Source organism: Sprattus sprattus (assembly GCF_963457725.1).
Source record: "Sprattus sprattus genome assembly, chromosome: 1".
Taxonomy (NCBI): domain Eukaryota; kingdom Metazoa; phylum Chordata; class Actinopteri; order Clupeiformes; family Clupeidae; genus Sprattus; species Sprattus sprattus.
In genome coordinates this window covers 55,590,118-55,605,339 of record NC_137920.1, presented here as the reverse complement: position 1 = coordinate 55,605,339, position 15,222 = coordinate 55,590,118, and the positions used below count along the sequence as shown (strand labels likewise).

At 45.9% G+C, this 15,222-nt stretch overlaps 1 protein-coding gene across 3 annotated transcripts in view; it reads right to left on the bottom strand.

Moving 5' to 3' along the window:
• Positions 1-14,059, bottom strand: part of cxxc5a (CXXC finger protein 5a) — a 15,435-nt gene extending 1,376 nt beyond the window's left edge. For 2 of the 3 annotated variants that reach the window (XM_080849759.1, XM_080849761.1), the window contains exons 1-2: positions 13,571-13,786; positions 6,792-7,932 (exon numbers count right to left, since the gene is read on the bottom strand). In XM_080849759.1, the coding sequence (XP_080705885.1) occupies positions 6,792-7,616 (825 nt within the window). In that variant the 5' untranslated portion in view covers positions 7,617-7,932; positions 13,571-13,786. The other variant, XM_080849760.1, reaches the window with a different exon arrangement.
• Positions 14,060-15,222: the final 1,163 nt, after the last annotated feature.

The window sequence follows — 15,222 nt, the reverse complement described above, 5'->3', positions numbered from 1 at the left end:
CTTTTAAGCCACTTTTGATAGAGCACATGAATCACGTGACCAAAATAGTACAAACATCATTTGAAGCACAAAAACGTGTTTTTGGGTATCTTGCTCTGTGTCTTTCTCTTTTTTTTTCTCTCTCTTACACACACACACACACACAGACATAGACATTTTTGTCATCTGTTTCTTCTCCTACCTGTTCCCTCTCCATATTTGCTGTCCTGTCTTTGCCTGGAGCTCATCTAGTAAGACCTTAGTGTCCTCTTTCTCTTTCCCTTTCTCTCTTTCTCTCTTTCTCCCTTGGTCCCCTCCCCCTCCTCCCTCTGCAGCCACGGGCCATGGCCCTGACTCCACGTGAAACCCGATACGGCACATTTATTATTTAGTCAGCACGCAGTCACGTAGTGCTCCCACCGCACAGCTCTCACTGGTGCCACCAGCCCACAATCCCCCACCCCCCCCTTGCCCGCCCTGACTGGACACACACGCACACACACACACACACACACACACACACACACACACACACACACACACACACACACACACACACACACACACACACACACACACACACACACACACACACACAACACACACACCCTGCAGAAAGAGCTGAAAGTGGATGTAGGCTGTGGAAGGCCCACTTGTGGTTAGGTCTCTTTGCTCTAGAGTCGTCGCCCTTCAAAGCACAGTGCTGCTGCAGCAGAGAAACAGATTCACCAGCACCGCCTAGGCCTATCAGCCATACCCTGTGTATTCACACACACACAAACACACACACACACAATCTCACACACAAATGTCACACACAAAAAAACAAATAAATACCAAACTCCAAATTCTCACATACAGAGACACACACACACACACACTTAAAGACTGATAGTAACAGCAACCCTCACTCACTGTCACATGTGCACATGCTCACCAAAGAAACCTAAAACAACCTGCATGACTGTTTACAAAGACACATTTGTCATCACACACACACACACACACACACACACACACACACACACACACACACACACACACACACACACACATACACACACTCTCTGACCAGGGCATCTCTGTGTGAGGTGGAAAACAAGGCCACCCAGACACACAAGCCCTAACAGCAACCCAGTTACCCAGCGAATAACCTTCACACGTATCTGCGGGGCTTCCACAAGTTCGGCCAAGAGTATTCCTCACATTTCAGCCACACACACACACACACACACAAATACCCCTCGCGTCCCCACCCTCCTCACCTATGACATTTCACCAACGCAAAACCATGACCCTCCTAACCCCTGCCCCTCTCACTCGAGACTCCCTCATCAGTGACCCCTGACCCCCAACCCCCTTGACCTTTCACCCTCATTTTGTAGGAACACTCGTCTGTGACACGCGGGGGGAGGCGGGGCTGTGGGGGCAAGCCCATTCCCAAGGTCGCCATCCATCTGATAGAGCCCCCTCTCAAAGCACAGCAACTTTATCTGACCTCATTGATTTTACCGTGAATATCTCACGCGGTGCCTGCCACCCTGTCTCCTTGTCTTTAGGGCAGCGTTAATGTTTCGAGCTCTGACAGGAGAAGCTCTCTCCCTACAACATCAGGTAGTCTGATATTGCTTCACCACATTTACATCTGGCTAAAGTGAAGCTTAAATAGACGCTTAGATATTTGGTTGAAGGGTCATTTAGATCCCTTCCCCAGAGAAGGCACCTCCCTCTGGTGTTCTCCAGCCTCTTACATCTCCACCATCTCTTCTCCCCCCCCACACCCCCAAAACAGATGACCATGCACTCATCATGGGCACTTATTCTACCATTAAATCTCTGAGCTGACATCCTGGTGAGTGTGTTAAAGGAAGAGAACATTTTCAATCCGTGTGTGTCCACACACACACACAATCATGACCCTCTTTATCCTGCTAGACAGCAGTGTTCTTGGTCTCCTGTGTGTCTGGCGTTAAACGAGGCTGTGTCTGCTTGCGTGTTGTTCTTCCCTACTTCAGTGGCTGGTCTATTTGCAGACATGGCTTCTGGTCAGTGTGTCTTTCTCTGTCTGGTTTCTGTGGGGATGGGTGGAGAGGGGAGTGGTGCCGGGTGACAACTGTGCTATTCGGCCGGCATGCCAAACTATGAGCTTTCTCAAACGGACTTAGATATCACACCTCTTATCAGAGAAATCAGTGTCTACTCTGTCTGAACAGGCACACACAATACAGAGACAGACATATGCACACACACACACACACACACACACACACACACACATACACACACACACACACACACACACACACACACAAATATATATATACAGACAGAGAGAGAGAGAGAGGGAGGGAGATGCAAACACACACAGAGAGATCCTGTATAATACAATGTAATATAATCACAATGCTGTATACGATCAAATACCACCATTATGAAAATACATATGGACAACCCCAAAGTGATCCCAAGAAAATTAGTTGAGAGTGAGCCTACACTGAGGGAGCCTTTCATGTAGTTGAGCGAAAGACACACACAGGACAACACCACAGTCAGGACCCTGGCCTGGCCTGCTCTGCGAGCGCCTTGTTCCTCCCCTGCTCCTCTTGTGTCAGTGGAAACGTAATGTTCCGAAAATATATCCAGACATCTCGCACCAGCAAGGTGTGAGGTGTCAAAGGCCTCAACGCGACACCCCCACCACGAGCACAGCCTTTATTTATTAATGGATGGATTTATTTATGGATGGATTTCTTTACTTACTTACTTTTTTTTTATTTACTTACTTTCTTTTTTTTATTTTCTATTTTTTATTTCCCCTCATTTGCATCCCAATCATGTTGCAGGGGAAACCACCAGAATCATCTCAGTAATGCTCCATCTCTTGGTGTCTCTCCCCGAACTCACAGGCACTATTTCCAGTGGTGTTGCAGGTGTGGCTATGTCTCAAGGAGCCAGCCCAGCAACACATTCACACATGCTGGTGCTAAGAGGTTCACACGAATGAGTACGAGGACCAGCCGTTAAATCTGGATGCAAACATATGCACATCACAGGCAATCAAGAGAGATGATCAAAATAATGACATAATATGTCTAAAAGGCTAAGCTGCAAATAACTACACGGGAAGAAGGGGATTCTACTTGTTAAATCAATAAGAACAATACAGCACGAGGAACCTTTTACAAACCCAGGTCAGATAAATCCCAACACAGAATCTTATAATTATTTTTTTTTAAATCACTAAACTTGAAATATTTAGACTCAAATTGATTCATAATTGGAAATAATTAGCCATCCATAATTTTTTGCATCGTCCAGAGATTACTTTTTTTCTATTCTAATTGCGTGCATCCAAGCATAAATTCTGAATGTCACGCTATACATTTTCCAGTATTAAAAAATGTGCACTTTTTTCCAATGATTAATGTCAAAGAGGAGTCTGAATGGATGCTGACAGCAGCATGAATCAGCAGCATCATAAATGATGTAACACACGCGACAAATCCCTCAGATCTCTGTTTTCCTCCTGTATGTCTTTCATCATGACATCATAACATTCCCTCTAACATGTTTGACATTAGCTAATGCATTATATATAAAAGTGTGTGTGTAACGTCACAGCAGATTAAACAACTTTCACTTAGTGTGCGTTTAAATCTGACCTTGCAAACCTTTGATGATTTGCCAGAGCAAACCAATTACAGTTTTTGCTGCGCAAAATGTAAACATTTGCATTTGCATGACAGGGAACATGAAATTCATTTTTTTTGTTGCATTCTAATGTCATCCTATTTGACTGAATGGAGCATTGAGAGGAAAAGGACATGTAAGCGGTTGTGGTTTAGGATCAATGTGCAGCCATAACACTGCCTATTCTCAGGCACCTGAGTTAAGTGACTAACATGGTGGCAGTCACGTCAGCTTAGATGTCAGGTACTATACGTTAAATTGCTTCATCTATGTTGTTAAGGCAAAGTTTCTGACTTGAGGAGTTTCCCTTCAAAACATGGATGTATACATCTGTCTTCAAACAATTATACATGCCAGTATGTATGTATGTCTGTATGGATGGATGCGCGTATGTGTGTGTGTGTGTATGTATGCAAGTATGTATGTATGTGTGTGTGTGTGTATGTATGTATGTATGTATGTATGTATGTATGTATGTATGTATGTATGTATGTATGTATGTATGTATGTATGTATATCTATGTATGTATCTATCTATGTTTGTATCTATGTATCTCTGTATCTATGTATGTATAAGTGCCGTGTACTTGCTAACGACAAAGAAAAATGCAGAAATTAAAGTTTCAAAAGCTCTGGTCCTTTCTCTCTTTCCCTCTTACAGTCAACGGCTGCAGGACAGCGCACCACATTCAGGGGAACATTTCCCCTGGCCTCTCATCTGCTAGCTCACATTCTTTCCCCCACTCTTTAAGTCTCCAGCATCATGTCCTCCAGTGGGTACAGTGCAGCTAGCTACACCGCTGAAGGACTGTGGCACACTGACAGAGAATGGAATATCATTCACAAAAACATCAGTGTCAACACGTCCTCCTGCCTCGACACAATAACTCCATCAAGCACCTTGTACTTGCAACTTTAATGCCGTAGCATCAATAAATGTACAAGTCTTTTATGCAAGATGCTAAACGAAGGCGCCGTCATGATTAGACTGCTTGCGCGCCGATGAATGTCACTAAGTGGCTGGCTGTACATGGGACTTTATGGGAGCACTGGAGGAGGAGAGTGATGAGAAACAGGCCAATGCTCCATCAAGCCAACATGAGGTGACCTCAGCGAGAAGTTTGGAGGGCCATTAAGCCACACAGGCGTGCCACAGGAGAGAGGGCAAGGGGAGGGCGCCTGTGCCACACTGACACCTGGTGCTCCAGATGACAGCCCTATGGCCAGATGGACTATGTCACACACACACACACACACACACACACACACACACACACACACACACACACACACACACACACACACACACATACACACACGCACACACACACACATACATACACACACACACGCACACACACACGCTCATGCACATACAGACACACGCACCCACACACAGAAACACACACACACACACACACGCACACACTCACACACTCACACACACACACACACACACACGCACACGCACACGCACACGCACACACACGCACATACAGACACACACACAGTAACACAAACACACACACTCAGTCAGTGATGTGCTAACGCAAACCCTCTGAAAAAATCCACCAATAGACGAAATTGCCGAAATACTTATGTGCACAAACACGCCTAAGCATCCTACATCTCTGGTATGGGTTTTATGTTACTATGCGTTGCTACTCGTCGCGTCCTCGTCTCACAGAGAAACATATGGCTCCAGAACCATCCATTCTGTAAAAGGAGCTTTACCTAAAGACTTCCTGTAGGCCACGGGGGGAGACAGATCTTTAACACTGGGGTGGAATAATCAGGGGATGGTGAGGAGAGGGTGACGTAATGTAAGTGTGGGGGACAGATTAGAGAACACCCTGCGGAGCTTGTCTGCCCACACACACACAGTCATGCGCACCAGCAACACACACACACATGTACACACTCACAAAGACACATGCCTTCCCCCACCCGTGCCACCTGTCACACCCCATCCTAAAAGCCCTTTAGCTCCCCTCTTGACTTCTACTAAAATACGGAGAACCATTTTAAACTCTCTCACACACAAACACACACACACACACACACACACACGCACACACACGAACACACACAGACACATAGAAATATACACATCCATGTTCATATACACACATCATCTACACTTATGTAAACAAACACAGACACACAAACACACATACATGCAATTTCACAACATATTTACACAATCAAACACACACAACTATAATACACACCCAAACAAACACAACCAAACACGGTGTGACATTAGGGAATGTAAAATGCAAAACTTTTGAAGTAATTTTTTTAACTACTTCAACAAACTGTTCGATACCATCACAGCACCCATATTCTTTGGTTAGCCTACTAAGCTAATTGGCCACCAGACCTCCACACAGAGTTCAGATCAAGTGACAATGGCAAGACAATCCAATCAGGGCAATCCCAAATTATCTGGTGAATATGTGACAATGATTCCCTAAAGCCAACAGCTAACAGAACTAAAAGAATGACCTCTGGTCTCTAAAGAAGTGTCCCGACAATAACACCTAACCAAAGTCAAGGCAGGAGCCCGCCAGATCAAGATCTTTTGTGCTGGGTTCAGATCTAGCTTCCGGTCTGAAATGCACTGTGCTCCTCAACCAAGGCTGGGTATTGATCTAGCATCAGGTCTGAACTTCACTGTGCTCCTCAACCAAGGCTGGGTATTGATCTAGCATCAGGTCTGAACTTCACTGTGCTCCTCAACCAAGGCTGGGTTCTGATCTAGCATCAGGTCTGAACTGCAGTGTGGCACTCAACCAGGGTTGGGTTCTGATCTAGCTTCCGGTCTGAACTGCACTGTGCTCCTCAACCAAGGCTGGGTTCTGATCTAGCTTCAGGTCTGAACTGCACTGTGCTCCTCAACCAAGGCTGGGTTCTGATCTAGCATCAGGTCTGAACTACAGTGTGGCACTCAACCAGGGCTGTCACTTGTTGAAGGACAGAGTGTCCCACTGTTTCCCCAGTCAACCAGAATAGGTCATGAATGTGTTATGATACCTAAAACCTAAATCTTAAGCATATATCCTTTCTTAATGGCCAACTGGCCACAGCCCTCCCCCAGTGTCTGCTCGCGCCACTCTTACCTCCAGAGCTGCAGACGGCTTCTTTTTCAGCTCATCGCATTTGCGGAACTTGCAGATCTGGTGGCCGGTCTTGCGGTTACGGCAGCTGCTGCACTGGTCACAGTTAATCCTGCGCCGGCAGGGCTGGCACATGCCGCAGCGTTTCCGCTTCTTCTTGCCGGAGCTGATGGCAGACGCCAGCTCGCTCTGCGCTGGGTATTCGGCCAGGCCAGCCATGTGCAGTGCGCTGTCCGCCAGGAACACTCCAGCCGGCGTCATGATGAAAAGACCCGGGTTGAACGGGAAGCCACCGCCCATGCCGTAAGCGAAGTCGGCGAGGCCGCTCACCGCCTCCACCGCCGAAGCCGCTTCCAGGTCGCCCGAAGTGACGCCCGTCTCACCCCCAACGCCCATCCCGACCCCCATTCCCCCCGGCAGCAGCATGTGCTCCATCCCCGCCCGCTTCAGCAGCGCTGCTGCTTGGGCGAAGTGGAGCAGCCCGTTCTGCCCCTCCAGCATCTGCTCCAGGGTCCGGTCCAGTTTACCCAGGGTGGGCACTGATGCTGGGGGCTGCTGCTGCTGGGGGGAGGGCTGCTGCTGGTGGCGCTCTTGGGACTTGGTGATGTGGCTCTTGGTGTGGCCGTTGCTGTGGAGTCCGTTGACGGAGGCCGGGTTGCAGGCGGGGGTGTACTGGGAGAGGGCGCGGGAGTGCTTCAGGCTCTTGCTGAGCGGCTCGCTGATGATGCCGCTGCGGTTACGGCGCTCGGTGACGGGAGAGTCCGGCGAGCAGCTGCTCAGGTCCTGGGCCTCGTCTGTCCGGCTGCCCACCGGCCCGCCGCTCGACATGATCCAGCCCCGGCGTGCGTGCGTGGGTGTGGGTGTGGGTGTGGGTGTGTGTGTGTGTGTGTGTGTGTGTGTGTGTGGGGGGGGGTGGGGTTGGGGGACAGGATGGGTGAGGGGGTGAGGGGGAGAGGGGCCTAGTGCCACTCGTTTGCCTACTGGAAGCTCTAGTGAGGATGGAGCCTCCCCTTGACAAACAAATCGGCCGGCCAATGGCAGGCAGGCAAGCAGGCAGGCAGGCAGACAGGCGGTCCCCTGTAGCCTTTGACCTTTTGTCTAAATTTTATCCTTCGTCCACATCCTTCCACTGGTACGCCAAAAACTAGGAGACAGAAAAAAAGAAAACATCACAAGAGAGTTGTTCTCAAAGACATTTTCAGACACATCAATAAAGCAGTGAAATACAGAGTTGGCAAACCACTCCGCACATTCTTTCTTGTGACCCAACCACACAGTCAGTGATGATTCCGACCTCCGCAAGTGGTTCACATGTAAAGTAGACATAATTAGAACATTAGAATGTCAATCTGCTCTCCCGTATCCCACCCACTCACCAGACCAGTTCATACTCCTCTCCTTATGAACCCAACCAGGAAGACTCACAGCTTCCCTCATTTGTCAAAACATTTGTCATAACGACACATATCAGTATATGGGAATATAATAACTTACACCTGACAGTGAGCTATTCACAACCTGGCATAATTCTAAGATCCCAGAGAATCTCAAAGAGATTCTTGTTGTCCTCTGACTCCTCGGCAGGGAAGCCATCTATGTAAACACACCGATGACTGTAATGACGTTTGCAGTCACTGGTGCACAAAAATCACACACACAAATGACTGATCTAGATCAAATAAGTTTTAAAAAAAAATGTGGTTGAGAGTGTGTCACACAAATATGACCATGCACTGCAGCTTTCTCTCTGTCACATCCTCTCAGTCACACACACACACACACACACAGTCATCAAAGAAATCCATCAGTTCAGCATTATAATTTGTGACATGATGACACCATTTCCTGAGTGATGGACGGGAGCGCTTTTGTCATTGACTCTGAGGTGAGAGGAGCCATCCTGGTCAGATCCTGTGTGCTACTCCTCAGGGCTGGAGGTCAACGAAGCAGCATGTATATCACATGGGCTTTGCTCATGTGTAGAGAGGGAAAGCTACCCAGTTGTGAACACTAAAATGTATTCATTCATTTTCACAAAATGTTGTGCCAGCTGGCAGAAGTTCAGGTGTTAGTATCGTCCTGTTTATTTGAATAACTTATGACAATTTAAAAAGGAACAAACCATTTCAGCGACCTGTGTCACACACACACACGCACACACACACACACACACACACGCACATAACCCCAGAGAAAAAATCTGAGGAAATGGCCGGCCCAGTCCTTATAAGGGAAACAAAGGGAAGGGGAGGGAGAAGGGCTGGAGGAGAGGGGAGGTGGGAGAGCAGGGGGTTGGGGGGGGGGTGGGGGGGTGGGGGGGTGGTGGTTGGGGGGATGGCGGGGGGGGGGGGGGGGGGGGGGGGGTCTGCGCAGTGTGTGGAAATTGGAAGGCCAGAATTAGTGGGAGGTAAAGCTTCAAAGGCAGGAGCGCAGCCCCCGCATTCTCACCAGCTCAGGGGTCTGTGGCGCCAGCGGACCACAGCCAGCCCCCCCCCCCCACCACACATGCACACCTCCCACTCCCCGCCACCCCATCTCCCCGTTCGCCCCGCCACCCCAGCTCCCCATCCCCCAGCTCGCCTGCTGACCAGGAGCCTTGCGGCACAGCCACAGTCCGCCTGCTGTGCCCTTACGCCAGAAATGGCTCCTCTCGCCAGCGCTCATGCCCGCTCCCAGCCTGGCCATGTTCACCATAAGCATCCATGACATCACCTCCAGTCCCCCTCTGTCCCACTCTCTCTCTCCTGCTGCCTCTGTGTAAGATTCCTCACATTCATAATCTAACTTTCGTTCTTGTCAATCGCACCTGAATGACTGTATTGCAATGGAAACATATTTCGATTCTAGGGCACCTGTCATGCTTCTACCTGCATGTTGTCTTTGTACATTGGAGAACTCGTAGAAAGCATGGAGAGTTGGAGAGCTGAGTCCATCAACAACAGCACTCAGAGTGACTTTGTGTGTCATTAACAACTTCCTCTCATTCACAAAAACACATACCAGAGTCTCAGTCACATTTCTTGACTGGCATATCTCACAAGATAAGGTATGAGAGTGAAACAAACTGTTGTCATCAGCAGCGCAAGATATATGCCGTACACATATGCGCTTCTATCCTTTTGCCACACCATGATGCCCACTGTCTACTTTCATGCAATTTGTTAGTCAAAACAACAACTGCACAATCTATGATTAGTGGCGCGTCAAGGGTCGGGATAGTCAGGTGAAAACATCTGATCAGATTTGCCTCCACAGAGAGTGAAGAAGAATTATTATTTTCTGTCTGGGTACAACACTTACTGACTAACCCTTTTCATAAATTACACACACATAGTTTTACTTTCCATTCGGTCCATACTTACAACTAAGATTTTTTTATAACTCCTTTTATGCTAAATTGATCTATAACAAAGGTATACATTTCTTTAGATAGAAATAAAGCATAAACAAAGATGAACCATAACTGGTACTTTTCATTCAGAATTCAGATAAGGTCACAATTAATTTAACATTATGGACTTTTGATTCAGTTTACCATATCATATTACCATATCCAATCAGAAAGATGAGTTTGGTTGAATACCTTGAATACAGTGTATCTGTCTATCAAAGAAAATGTACAAGCTCAATGAAACATGCTTCATGTCACCATGTTAATTTTCTTCAGACGTAAAATGAATATGGTAATTAAATGATTTAACTATTTTACAGTTTTGTTTTTAACTGGCAACCTCCCCTGTAGAAAATGTAGTGTAGCCAACAGCAAATCATTAATACATGACGACTCTTTTAAAACAAAAGGTCAAACAGGGCCACTCAACAGCGTGGAGATGAAGGCAAGATTTACTCATAATGAAGTGATTAACTGACAAGTAAACCTAAGCTTTCTTCCCAGCCAAGGGAACTAAAAAACAAAGCATCTTTTGTAGTAGCACTATCTTGATGAGAATCAAGTGTTGACTGCTTGTCTTGAATGCCCTAGAGAAGAGAACAGAGAACATGAATCCATAGGTCCGCAGGACCTCCAGTCTTCTCGTCACAAGTACCTCCAGACAATGTAGCCAGTTGCTTCCTTCAGTGGGGGACGGTTTGACCAACTGAGCACAGTGGTGCGTTGTGAGCCTTTTGCACTGTCACATCCATTTAAAGATTCTAATTAGCCATTATGGTCTTTGAAGTGTTTAGTGTTTATATGTCTGAGGATAAATGAAGTGCAGTCACACAAGTGAGCTCCAAAAGACATCTAATCCTTCAGGGGGGGGTGGGGGGGTGGGGGGCATTGAAGAATAGCTCGACAGCCCGGTCAAGCATTTACTTTACACTGGGAATTTGGGGGTTTTGTTTGTAATTGCTGGAGTTTGAGATTCATCAGTTTCGCTCCCTTTGAGCTAGGCAGACTGCATATGGCAAGCTGCTTTAGACTGCCACTTTCGCAGAGAAGTAAACATTAATAACTGACTCTTTAATCTTGAAGTCATCAATTTGAATCCACAATGCTTTTTTAAACAAAACATGTTTCTTACCAGGTTTATGACCAGATGCAGCAGCCTATGTCAAAGACAACAACAGGGAGGCAAAGACTAGTCGTATTTTTCAGGTAAAATGGAATAATATCTTGACAAGCGCAATTTCTTCAGACTTTTTAAGCCTCAAGTTTCTAGTTCTCCAGATTTCATAAATTATCAAAATGTGTTTGCAAAGTGTAATCTATAAATAATCTTCAACTAATACAAATCTGACAGCTGATAAAAGTATTTGATGATACTGATTCCTGATTTGTAAGGCTGCTCACTTGTAGACCATGAGTGGAGTCTCCCCCCATAAAGTATGACAGGGAACTTGTTTGTAAATCAAACAAACTTGCATGTCTCCTGTTGACAGTATTATTTGATCCTGCTCAGCAACAGCCCATGTTAGTGACTAGACAATAAGGACAGCAGAAGCAACATGTCCTCTAAGTGCTGAAGTAGGATATGCCTCCATTTTCAGTAAATGACTGAATTCACAGCCTATGGTTTTGACAGGCTAGAAGTTACACAGGTGATCTAAAGAACGTGAAATAGGTGTTCAGTTTAAAAAACTAACCCTGTTATGTTTGGTTATATAGTTATATTCATTATATCAAGGGATCCACGCTTTGCTCCGGTGTGGCTATGTCTGTCTGACTGAAATGTATTTTCAGTGAATATGTGAGTGTAAATTATCATCATCATTATTATTATTATTATTGTTGTTGTTGTCGTCGTCGTCATCGTCGTTGCTCTTTCACAACACTACAACTCTAGTCCAGATTTCCATCCCTCCGTCGACCACGTCAGTTTGAAGCTGAGCCCAAACCCCCTCCCTGGAGGTCAGTGTCCGGTGGTAATTGGTCCTTCTCTTTAAAAAGTACTAGGCCGACACAACACACCGCACGCCTGAAATGGAACTATAGTCACATTAGAGACTAGATTTTCTCTCTACATTAAAATGCTGCCATCAAGTTAAACCTCCTTATGACCAGGCTTAAAATCAAAACTTTTTTCCTAATTAGTTGGCCAACCACACAGGCAAAGCACATTTGTGAATCATTTCAAATATGACATGAAGATTTGAATTGATCCGTTAAAGTTTTATGGACTATGAGAAGTTCCTATTAGATAACCTTTTGTGTCAGAAGTGCTGGCCAAAAAAAAGCTAAGCCTGGAAATAGGTAGCAGGCTACTAATAGTAGCCAATGCGGAACTAAGCAAGCCTTCTCTCACGACGCGCAATCACGCAGACTCCACACCTATCCCCCCACCCCCAAACAAACACACACATACACGCACACACGGACGCACACACACATTAATCGCACGGGCGCACGAGACCCAGAACGCTGGTATTGACAGAAATGTGCACAAAGAAATGCCCAAGACTTCCTCCTGTCTAGCCTCTTAATACTTGGCTATTTTAAAGTTGTATTGCTTACATAACTCGCCATACATCTGACTTTGTTTTTTAATTGCTACGACCATTTATTCACCACCAATAGTCACCCCTTTATGAGCGCCACTGCTGCTCACGGATTGCGGCAGTACCGGGGGGTCGCCGTAAATCCCCGTTCTCAGCGGTACAAGCACGGGGACATCGCGCGCAGGAGTCAAGCTGATTCCCTCACCACAAACAATGAGACAGGCAGCGAATACGTTTCGCCTTAATGTGCTTCGCCAAAGTCAAATGTCTTTCCAAAGCCAATATATCGCCCATATTACTATTTCCAACGACAAGGATAAGTTGCACGCCAAACGAGGAAATAAGAATATGTCTAATTGATGAATATGGGTATTCATAATCACATTAAACAGATCATAATATCTTAACAGGTGTATCCTGTTTTAAAAAGTTCCGTCTCTGGGAACTGAGACATCAGTAATAACCATACCACCTGTCGTGATTTCTGTCGTAACCGTCATCTACCTCATATCAATGTAAAGTAGCCTAAACTAACATAATTTGACTCACAAATGTCGGAGAGCACAAACTTTCTTAAAATTCATGCCATTGTTATAAGATTCACACTATTGATTTCGTCGTGCACAACAGGATAAAGACGTATTCCAAAATTTCGACAGCTGACTCTAATAAAGCTATAATAACGTAGTCTGATAAACAGAAGGAATACATTCTTTCAGCACACTCTAATGCCTACTTCTCGTCACCTTTATACAGTGAACAGCACCATAGGCATAAGCTACGAACATGCACGAAATATAAAACCCATAAGTTATCTAACATTAAAACAGTAGTTGCAAAAATACCTTTTGTCTAGGCTCAATGATCTGAAACCACGGTCTCTGTGATGCCAGTGTATGGTCTGCAGCACCACGACAGGGAAAATAGAGAAGAATCATTCTCCCGTTTTCCCAGCTAACTTGATCGTTAGTAAGATGACATCCCAACTTTGAGCAGACTTCAACAAAGTATGATTCCCCCTTCAATGTATCTGCATATTTGCAAACACGGGCCCTTTTTTATTCGCACCTACCAAGGCAGATCCGACCAGAGGGGAGGGCTCCCACTGTCCAAGCGGTCCGTCTCAGAGCTTGCCGTAGAGACTGATGCCAAAAGAAGAAAGAAAAACCTCACTCTTATTTAGAAGAAATATTATGGCCATCAACTATGACCAACCCTAGATAGTCTCAATGAATTACTGTAAAACGTACTTTCACGGAAGCTGAACGGGTGGGCGCTCCAACCTTTCGATTCTCGCAATCCCACCTCTACATCCCCGTTCGCAGAGACGAACATGCAAACCCATTTCATAGATTTTTGGAGCTTCACGTAAAAACCGAACTGGACTTCTAGAGGCGTTGAAGTGGTGAAATATTTCGCAACAAAATTCATCAGAACACGTCTGTAATTACTTAAAAGGCATCAATCGGGGGCAGAGTTGATTTATTTTTGTTCTTACTTTATTTAGGCATGAGGTCACCATTAAAACTTTAAATTGTTACGTTGGAGAGATGTCTGTCAGGGCAGGCTCTTATCCGCGTGCGCTGTATGCTCCATATGATATTTCCCTGTATGAGACAAACTTGATATTTCGTCATACCTCTTTAAGACTGAACTTTCCTTAACACATTCATGCCTCCAATGGATTTGGCTGCCTAACAATATCAATTGACTTCACGTGGTCTTTTGTTGACTTTTATCTCACCAGATTTCTGCTCAGTTAAAATAGGCCTATTAACAGGTAAAATGTGATATTATAGCCTAGTATGTCATGATATATAATATGTGATGTAATATTAACATTAATGAAAAGTAATTATGCATAAATGGTTCATTTACGTGATAATGTTATATCGATACATTTAGTGTAAACTGGGTGGGCGTGAGCCTTATGATATCATGACTAGGCAACGCATAAAGAGCTGGCCCACGATAATAACGTTTAGCCGAAAAATATTTAATGCACGCATGTACATTTCGAACGGCCAAACTTTAGAAGTGTACGACCTGCTTGAATAGAAGAGCCAGCATTCCCAAGCATTGTTTATCATTGGCCATGTATGCGACCGTGCTCACACATGCCCTTTCTGCAGCATGGCTGTACGCTCAACGGTGCTCCGCGAGACCGCGACACTGTCATTAGTGTCCGGCTCCGCTTCTCGTTCGACATGTGAGTCCACTCCACCTCTTTGGAATGTCCTGTCTGCTGGCAGGCGGCCAACCGAAGTGTGTGGAAATGACACCGCCAGGGCGGCAGAGATTTTCCTTCATTTCTCTCCTTCCCGATCGCAGACGGGCTGACATTGGCTAGAAAGTGGAGCAGCTCGTCAGGGACAATCAATGCGAATCGATCGAGCCGTGCGGTTTGAGGCTCCGAGCTGGAAAATAACGCGGCAGCCCGAATGTGCGCGCGAGGGGAGGGGATGTTCTACCAATACCAGCAGTTGCAGCCAAGCTC